This window comes from Nannospalax galili, unplaced genomic scaffold (genome assembly GCF_000622305.1).
Source record: "Nannospalax galili isolate Female #2095 unplaced genomic scaffold, S.galili_v1.0 scaffold683, whole genome shotgun sequence".
Taxonomy (NCBI): domain Eukaryota; kingdom Metazoa; phylum Chordata; class Mammalia; order Rodentia; family Spalacidae; genus Nannospalax; species Nannospalax galili.
The window spans coordinates 118782-128886 of NW_008349093.1; the positions used below are offsets into that span (position 1 = coordinate 118782).

At 48.2% G+C, this 10105-nt stretch overlaps 1 protein-coding gene across 1 annotated transcript in view; it reads left to right on the forward strand.

Moving 5' to 3' along the window:
* The first annotated feature begins 6788 nt into the window (after positions 1-6788).
* Positions 6789-10105, forward strand: part of Togaram2 (TOG array regulator of axonemal microtubules 2) — a 56886-nt gene continuing 53569 nt past the window's right edge. The window contains exons 1-2 of the mRNA XM_008846486.1: positions 6789-6816; positions 8664-8777. Coding sequence (XP_008844708.1) covers positions 6789-6816; positions 8664-8777 — 142 coding nt within the window. The remainder of the gene's footprint in view (positions 6817-8663; positions 8778-10105) is intronic.

Sequence of the window (10105 nt, forward strand, 5' to 3'; positions counted from 1 at the left end):
GATGAGTATTGAATCCTGTCATTTTTGTTTCTGTTTACGTTCTTGATATAGCTGTACTTTTCTACAGTTATACCTTTGTTGAATTTCTTTCCGCAACCCCTTGGGTATAGTCATTCCTTCCTTCAACGCTTTGTATTGCTTCCAGAACTCTCTGAAGGGCTGGTTTTGTGGACATGAATTCCTTCTTCCATGTCATGGAAGATTTTTCTTTTCCCTTCAACTATAATAGACATTTTGGCTGGGCATAGTAGTCTGGGTTGGCATCTGTGGTCATTTAAAACCGGGAATACTTTGGCCCAGGCTCTTCTGGCTTTCATAGATTACACTGAAAAGTCAGCTGTAATCCTAATGGGTTTTCCTTTGTATGTGACATGTTTCTCTTTCGCAGCTTTCAGTATTGTCTCTGTTTTGTACATTTAGTGTTTTTACTATGATGTGCTGTGGAGAGTTTCTTTTATGGTCCTGTCTGTTTGGTGTTCTATGTGCTTCTTGTATTTGTATGGGCATGTCTTTCTTTAATTTTGGGAAATTTTCTTCCACGATTCTGTTGAAGATCTGGTCCATGCCATTGTCTTGGGATTCTTCTCCTTTCTGTATGCCTATGATTCGCAGGTTTGGGCTTTTTTATGGTGTCACACAATTCCTGCATATTCCATTCTTGTGATTTCTTCAATTTTTCATAATCTTTGCTTGAGTGGTCTAGTTTGTCCACTTTATCTTCCAGTCTTGATACTCTGTTTTCCATTTCGTTCATCCTATTGGTGAGGCTTTCTCCTGTCATTTTTAATTGGCTTACTGAGTGTTTCACTTCCTTTTTCATTTCAGCCTGAGTATTCAATATTTCTCTTTTCTGAATTCATTCAGAAGTTTATCCCTATTTTCCTTCAGTTCTTTGATTTCTTTGTGTGTTCTTTAAATTCACTGAATTCTTTTATCATGTTTATAATTGTTCTTTTGAGTTCCATGTCCTGCATTATCTCTAAGGGGTTCTCATTGTACTCCTCTAGAGGACTATTGGTATTTGGTGGGGATATGTTATTTTGGTTTTTCATGTTATTATTTTTTCTCTGTGATTTTGACATGTGAATTTCTTTTGTAGTCTCTGATTCTTGTGTGAGACTCAAGCCTTCAAGTTTAGGTCTGCTTCTTTTTGTAAACTTTATGTGTATTTGTGGTTTACTTTTTCAGCATGAAAAGCTGGTTTCTCTAAGCTTCCGGTTCTCTTGATTTTATATTGGAGTGGCCAGATTGCTTTTGTCTTCAGGAGTTCCCACAGAGGCCCAAGTCAGATGAGGATCAGATGCTCTCAGGCTTTCTCCTAAGGTCTAGATCCCTCCAGGAAAGATTTTGGCCTCAGGAATTTGGGGGTTGGACTGGCCTGGGAGCAGGGCCCAGGAAAGATGCTGGTCTAGGGCAGTTGGTGGCTGTGCTACCCAGAGATGCAAAGGAAGATGGGGGCCCCAAGGGTTCCTGGGGACTGCACTGAGGAGATGGGTTGGTCTGGATGCAAAGAATCCAGAAGAGGAAATGTCAGCCCTGTTCAGGAAGGAGGTTGGTGGGTCGTGCAGGCCCAGGGAAATACAGGGAGGTGAGGGCAGGGCCAGGCCCAGAGCGCTCCTGGGGACCCCAGAAGAAACTGGATTGGCCTGGATGCAAAGGATCAGGAAGCAGTGGTGGTTCCCCAGGTGTCTGGGGTGCCAAGACAAGGAATGGGACAGGACCCAGGCTAGGAGGAGAGACTAGCGAGGGAGATGGGAGGGTGAGTGAGGCTGGGGAAATCAAGGCATGGAAGGCATGATCGACCTACCCCGGAGAGAGGCCTTCGTGTCGGAGAGGGGCCTTCTGGTCCTGCAGGCCCAGGGAAGCAGAGGGAGGTGAGGGCGGGGCCAGGCCCAGAGTCTATTTTTTTATTTTTATTTTATGTATATGAGTATTTTCCTTGCATGTATGTAAGTGGACTACGTGCATGCAATTTCCACAGAGGTCAGAAGATGGTAACGGATCCCCTGAAGCTTGAGTTATAGATGGTTTTAGTTGCCATGTAGGTTCTGGGAATTGAAACCAGGTCCTCTGCAAGTGGAGCCAGTGCTCTTCACCATGGAGCCATCTCTCCAGCTTTCCATGTTCCTTTGTGACCGAATCCCTCATTAACCTTGGAGTTTTCTGATTTGGCTAGACTAGTTGTCCAGCATACTCAAGGGATCCTTCTCTCGCTGCCTCCCCAGCTCTGGGATTACAGACATGTACCATCATCATGTCCAGATTTTTTACATAGATTCTAGGGGCTGAAACTTAGATCCTCATACTTGTACAGCAAGCACTGTACTGACCAAGCCATCTCCCAAGCCCGGTGTTGTGGCTTTGTTAATTGAAGCGATACTAATGTTATCATGTACTGATTACTTACTAGGTGCTGAAGCTAGGCAGGCATTTTTCCATTTCTGAAGCTGAAGAAGCTGGGGCTAAGAGGCGTGCAGCAGCATGCCTCCAGTTACACAGAGCTCAGGGGCTGGGCTTGAGCTCACTTGCCTTTGTACCCTGGTATCTGGGACATGGTGGACTGAGTGAGTGGGTCTCAGACTTCCATTGACAGCTCTAAGTTCAGAGTCAGCAGGCCATCTGAGGATGCCAGGGTCTTCCCCAGAGGTCTATGGCTGGGTTGCCTCATGGAAACAGAGGTGGGTGAGAGTGTTGGGGTACATGTGATCAGAGGGTGGCTGCTCCTTACTCCCAGGGAGAAAGCACGAGGTATAGCAAAGAGTCTTCAGTGCCTTGCCTAGAACTGCAGGCAAATCTTGATTCTGCTTTTATTTTCTGGGCCTACTCCAGAGTCCTGGTGAAAATCTCTAAATTTCACTCCTTAGATTCTGCCAAAGCTGTTGCTTCCCTGGTATGTCCTTCTAGGGTCCTACCCAAGGGTCTGCAGGAGCCACAGGTGAGATGATGCCAACCCTCTCATTTAGAGCTGCCTTGGTCTTCGAAACAAGTCCAGACTCTGTATGCCTTTGAGGACTCCTATATGGCTGTCACTATCTTTCCAGGTTGGGCTTCTGGGTCCCCAGACTCTCAGGTGCATTTGTCACTCTATGCCTGAGTTTTGAATGCCTTTCCTTGTTCTGACCCATGGAGACCCCATGCCCTTTGGGCTCAACAACAGTGCTGTCTATCCATAGAGCAACTCCAGCTGACCTAGTCAGACAACCATGCAGATCCCCTTGGGTGCCCAGCTCTGCAGCAGAAATGCAACTGGCCTCCAGTGAGTCTCCCCTGGTTCTTCTGGGTATGACAGTGTATGTTCACTTCTCCCGCCGAGTGACAGTGAACATCCACTCCCTCCTCCTTGTCCTACGGTGAGATTTGTTTCTCCTGCCTGCATGGATTCACGGTGAGACCTGGAAGAGGTCAAAAGTGATGTCCAAACTAGGTGTGGTGGAGTATGCCTGGAATCCCAACACTCAGAAAGCTGAGGCAGGAGGATCTTGAATTCTAGGCTAGCCTGGTCTACTTACTGAGCTCCTGTCTCAAAAAAAAAAAAAAAAAAAAAGCTGGGGGGATGCTTGAAGATTGGGCTTCCTTCTCCATAGATGCATGGCTCCTTCATGTAAAGAATACTTATGTCACTTGGTCTTTATGTCACCCCTGTAGGGGTGGAGAGCTGGCTCCACTGTAATTTTAAAGATTGTGCGAATGAACATTTGTGTTCTCTCCAGAGCCTTCCCCTTGATCTGCTGCCTGTGCTGTTTACTGTTCTCTTTGGGGCAATTTTCTGTTCAGTTCCTGGGAGACAAGGTGGGCACAGAGCATGCCTTGGCTCCTATGGTCTGTGAAAGAAAGGGCACAGGAGCATTGGACTTTGTCCTTGGGGCTGACACTCTCCTGGGCCAATCCTAGGTTTGTTTCCCTTCCACTTGAAACTTGAGTCCCTTATGTCACTTAGCTTCATTCCTGCAGTATTCTCTCCAGAGCCTTCCCCTTGATCTGCTGCCTGTGCTGTTTACTGTTCTTTTTGGGGCAATTCTCTGTTCAGTTCCTGGGGGACAAGGTGGGCACAGAGCATGCCTTGGCTCCTATGGTCTGTGAAAGAAAGGCACAGGAGCATTGGACTTTGTCCTTGGGGCTGACACTCTCCTGGGCCAATCCTAGGTTTGTTTCCCTTCCACTTGAAACTTGAGTCCCTTATGTCACTTAGCTTCATTCCTGCAGTGCGGGTCACCATGGAACCCCTGTAGCCATAGCTTTAAGGGAAGGAGCAGACAACAATTATTTACCTGAGCTGGGAAACTGAGGCTGAGAGTAGAGGAATCAGGCATTTGGAGGCAGATGGAGCATTGAGAACAAAATCCTGGTCAGAATCCGCTGACTTGTTGAGCCCCTTAGGTCAAGGCTGGCCGTTCTAGTAGACAGAGTAACACCTTAGTGGCTAGAGTGGTGCCATGTGCAAATGGGACCTCAGAGAATTCTACCTTTGTGACAGAGGCTGAGCGACATCTGTGGTAAGTCCCAGAGCACTTCCATGTGTACTAGAATTCTGCATTCTGACTTTTGTCTTTGGGACAGGGATCTTTGAGTGCCCATCACTCCCTGGGCCTGAGTGATCTTCCTGGGGAGACGCCACTCCTGACTGTCACACAGGACATGGCTGCTTGTCCATAGTCACTGTGGCTTCTTCCTCTTGGGCAGGTGCCTGGGAGACCCTATTCTGTGACCCTGAGGAATCAAAGATGCAGACCTGACAAGGGCTTGGCAGGGCTGCTTGATAGCTATACCATGGCAAGCTACGGGAGACACTGAGTTTATTTTCTGCACTCTGGCATCCCCAGGGACATGGAGGAATGGGGTTGCTTCAGCCTGTGAGCACTCTGACTTTCAGGAGGTGGCAGGTGAGGACAGTTGTATTCACCGGGCATTGTAGTAACAGGGATATGGAAAGCTACACATTCTGTGTTCTGGGCAGCTCCATATTGTTCAGAAAAGAGCATTTTGGGCAAACTGAGGCAGGAATAACTACCATGACAGCCTAAGGTGAGAGAGAGGGTTAAGCTCTTATTATAGAACAAACTTGAACTGCAGCCCAGTGGCTCTCAGTCCTGTCTGACATCAAAAATCACTTTGGAGTTACAACAAAAATATATTCTTGTAGCCTGTTCACTAGAATACTCTAATTCAGAGGGATGGGGCTGTGGCGGGGTGTTGGAGTCTGTCATTTTAATCAGTCTCCAAGTGGATCTTTAGTCATAGTTGAGAACAGGGATAGACATAAATACGGCATAGCTATCTAGAGTGTTCATAGAAATTGTATCCTCTGGGGTTGGGGGAAGGGGGAGAGATGAGAGATGAGAGAGAGAGAGAGAGAGAGAGAGAGAGAGAGAGAGAGAGAGAGAGATAGCATGTAGGGCCTACAACTCTCTTGGGTTCCAGCCAGTGCCCTGTAGCCTTTAATTTATGCACAGAGAAGTCCTGGGCCTTGCAGGGGAGCCAGCTGCCTGGCCAGCTCTCTAGCCTCTTCCCCATCTTGCTTTGTTGAAGTTTGGGATGTGGGTTTCTCTGGAATAGAATCTTCAGCGCTATCTTGGAAGAAGTGCTGTGTCTCAGACTGTGGCTACTGTCACTACGGTGTGGTTAAATCCTTCTTACCCTAGTAGTCACCTGATGGGACTGCCTAAGGAGAATTCTCTGGGGAAGGAGAACCCAAGTAGCTAGAGGTGCTAATCAGGGAGACTGGGCTGGGTCAGGGCTGGGCTAGAGCAGAGCTGGGCTGGGCAGCTGTCTGAGCCTTGCTCAACCTGTTGGACCAGGAGTTGCCAGGTACTGCTTTGCCTTCTGGGGCCAGGGTGGGGCCTGTGGTAGGCTGGCTTCCAGGCAGAAGGTGTATTGCTCAGTTCCTGAGCTGGGATTTGTTGTTCAACCAAAAGAAGCTGGCTGGTATCCTGACCTATCCCCAGATGGTATCTGGAGGGACGTGCTCTCTGGAGTAGACACTGGGAGATGCGAGTTTTACCTTGGACTCTGCCACTGATGGGATCTGGCTGTCCCTGATCCCTACCTGTTACCCTGTTTCAGCAAAGAATGCTTAAAACTGTGTGGACTCCCAGAGCTTGCAGTGAGAGCCCTGTCATGGGGAAAATGAACGGTTAAGGGCAAGAGCTGATGGCTGACCCCAAAGAACTAAGGGAGGTGGGGAAAAGATTCAGAGTGGTCAAGCTGAGGTGATCACGATGGCCAAGGTGGCCGAGAGGGTGAGAGGTGGCTTGTTCAGTGAGGTGAGAGCTAGGCTGTGCACTTCATATAGGCGGTAGCAGGTCCAATGTAAAAGCAACATGGAGCACCAGTGTTGGAGAGACCCCGCCAACACCCTGAGGTTGAGTCGAGGCTCAGCGTCCATCACAGGCTTGCAGGCAGCTGGCAAATGAAGGGCTTTGGAAGAAAATAGAAAATATGGAAAAGTGCCAGTTACACCTTCACCAAGCACTAAAGTTGTCCACTGTTCAAGTGCAAGGATGACAGACAGGTTGATTGGGTTCCATTGACATTCCTAATAAACTTTTCTTCAGGATCATGTGGCTTCAGGACTTGGAAACTTGGACATTTCTGAGAGAGTGCAAAGGTCAGCAAAGCCACCAGGGTATTCAGGTCTGGTCAGACGTTAGCTCCGGTGGTGGCTCTCTGCAAAGTGATTCTAAAGTGTTTCTCTCTTTGTTTTTTTCACACAGGTCCCTGGATGTCACAGGGAAGAGCCTTCTGGACCCCTGCCTCCATACGGCCTGGCGGGCACCTTCCCTACCTAGGGCATGGGCACCCGTGAAGATGTTCCTTCAGGTAGGGCCCAAGGTGTTTGACAGACTGGAAACTTTCTTTGATGCCACCAGAGGTCATGTTGTGCTGGAGAGACGCAACCAGGCTCATACTGTGTGCTAACACTGGCTGTCCAGACTATGCTGGCTGTCTGCAGGGTTCCCTGGCTTCAGGGTACAGAGTACTCTGGAGGCTCAGCCTGAACTGTCTCTACTCTGAGGCAGGGTGGTTTGGTTCTTTGAAGGTAATGCCATCTGGTGGTTGAGAGTGTGTGGGTGGGCAAGAGATGCTGACACTTAGGGTCAGGAGGTGGTCAGGCCTGGCTCTGCCTCTGGAGGCCAGTTATGGGTGCTCAGGTTTTCTCTGGGAACTGAAGGGATCAGGCCTCCCCAGATTAAAATGGATGCTTGTCAGGTACAGAGTTGCTGTTTAACCTTGGAGGGGGCCAGGTAACCTTAGGAAGGAAGGTTGAGACCCAACACCCCAGAGTGGAGCAGCCAGGAGAAGTGTGATGCTCAGGCAGTGTGCCATGGGCTTTCACATAGGAATGCCACCATGTAATTCATAACTAAATCTGATCTCATCTGACCTCAGTCTATTGGAGAAGAGAAAGGGGGTAGAGCCTAAGAAAAATCTACAAATCTAAGAATAGGATGAAGATGTTTCTGAATCCTGGTGCAACCCAAATGCTTGTTTTGCTTATGTGGGAACTGAGTCTCAGAGAGGTTGGTTTATTTTCTCAAGGACCTACTGCAACAGAAATAGGAACAACACAGACTCCTGAGTCTACCCTGGGGCTGTCTCAATGTGGGAGGTTAGCTGAGATTCCCCCTGCGTGTGGGCTTCTCTGGAGACAGGTTAGGTCCTTAGGTGGTTCTGAGGTGTGCTTGGGAGGGGCTGAGCCAAAAGGAGGAAGGCCTAATGACATTTGTCAAGTGCCTACTGAGGGGTGGAGGTATACCTAGGGCTATGGGTAGATAGGGGAGGGGATGGGGGAGGGATTCTTAAAGGAGAGATCTTTTAGCTAATTTCCTCTCCTCAGGGTTCTGCTTTGGTTCCTCCCCTGCTAGGAAGCCTTCTCACCCCTGTCCCTCACTAGGGCTCACAGGCTTCACATTGAGCGGTTGCTTGTGCCTCATTGTCCCACACAGGCCTTGCAGTCTTATGGAGGAAGGCTGGGGCAGCCTTGCCACCTCTGTATGTCAGTTTGCACAGGTCAGAATCCATACACAGAACAGGTGTGAATGGAGCCAGTTTCGGGGTAAAGGGTGTCATCTCCTCAGTGCTTGAGGTCCCCTAGGAGTGGGGTAGGCAACAGATGTTCTGAACTTATGTCAACATCAAGGCTTCTCCATAGTGGGTGGCAGTGGGGAGGTGACCCAGTGAGAGCAGTGAGATGCACTGTGACAGAGGCCCAGGCTGTGCACAGCAGGACTCAGTGTCATTGGGTGCAGGAGGTGGGGACTTCTTGAAGGAAGCTGAAAAAGCATGGTTGTGGGTGGGGGTGGGTCAGCCCAGTGCTGGAGGGAGATGGGGGAGAGGGAGATAGGGGGAGAAAGAGAGCGAGAGAGAGGAGGGGAGGGGAGAGGGAGAAAGCAGGCAGTGTGATGAGAGGGGAGTGCAAGTAGACACTGGAATTCTCAAGGTTGGTAGGATTTGGTGGATATTGCAGGCACCCTGCCTTGTCGGTATTCCCATCTGTGGGCTGGGTTCTGCTATGAGGACTGGGCCATTACATGTCCTTGGTCCTTCAGGGAGAGGCTCTAAGGGGCAGAGTGGTGGTGGGTTATGATGCTGCCATTCTTCGGTTATGTCCTGGTCCTGGTCCCAGAGGACTCTAATGTGCCATTCTCCTGTGATTCTGTCCCCAGCCGAGGTCCTGGCTCCAGTGGCTGTGTACTGTGGGAGTGTCCCTCGGACCAGTGTTGGCCTCAGAGTGCCCCTACCTGGAAGCTCCAACTCTAGTCTGCCAGATTCTGATGAAGGTGAGACAGGAGGACCTGGCCTGGTGACTTGGTCACACCAAATGGCTTTAGTGGCCTCTTCGAGGACTTTGGCTGGGGATGGAGAGCCCTCCCAGAAATTGCCCAGTCAAGGCCACAGAGCAGAGCTTGGGCCCAGCCTGGAGGAGAAAGTGAGGGTGCTGGATGCCTGGGCATTCTCAAACTACAGCAGGTATTTTGTAATGTAGCATCTGCTTAAAATGCCCTTTTTGGGGCTGGAGAGATGGTTCAGAGGTGAAGAAAGAGCATAGGCTGCTCTTGAAGAGAACCTGGGTTGGGTTCCCAGAACCTACATGACAGTAACAACTGTCTATAACTCCAGTTCCAGGGGATTCTACATCCTCATCTGACCTCCGCAGGCACTACAAGACACTGGTGTACTTACATACATGCAGGCAATACACTCATACACATAAAATGAAATATAATGAATAAAAAATATTTTAAAAAATAAAATATTAAAAAAACTATCCTATAAGTGCCTGTAACTATAATTCTGGCACTTTGGAGGAGACAATAGAGTCAGAGTTCAAGGTCTGCAGCTACGTAATGAGTTTGAGGCCAGCCTGGGTTACCTGTCTTTAAAAAAATCCAAAAATAAAATAAATTTAAAGATGAAAAACCATCCATTTGCAACCATTTAAACTTGATGACAAAGACATTTATTATTTATTTATTTATATTTATTTATTTATTTAGTCTTTTTGAGACAGGGTCTTCCTGTAGCCCAGCTGGCCTGGAACTCACTATGTAAACCAGGGTGGCCCTGAACTCACAAAAATCCACCTGCCTCTGCCTCCTGAATGCTGGGATTAAAGGTGTGTGCCACCATGCCTGGCTCAACAAAGACATTTATATACCAACTTAAAAGATATGAAGTGCCAAGATAATGATGCTAGCAAGCCCGAGGCCTCTTCAGCAGAGCTCTGGTCTCCTCCTTTATCTTCTTGAGGACAGAGCTCTAAGGTCACTGGATCTATACTCCAAGATCACACACAGTTGCAGCTAGCACATTTACTTAAGAAAAGACAAAACCAAACTGATATAACTAAATTTCCCTTCTTTCTTCTTCTGTCTCTCCTCTCTTTGATTTCATGTTACCAATTAGGGGTGTTATTAAATTTATGTTTTGTTAAAAAAAACTCATTTTAGAAAATGAAACAGCTTGAAAAACATGCTAAGTTTACAGAATTAAAATTGCACTCACTAAACAGCAAAAAAAAGATATGAAGCGATGCATAGCCTGCCTTCCTTCCTTCCTTCCTTCCTTCCTTCCTTCCTTCCTTCCTTCCTTCCTCCCTCCCTCCCTC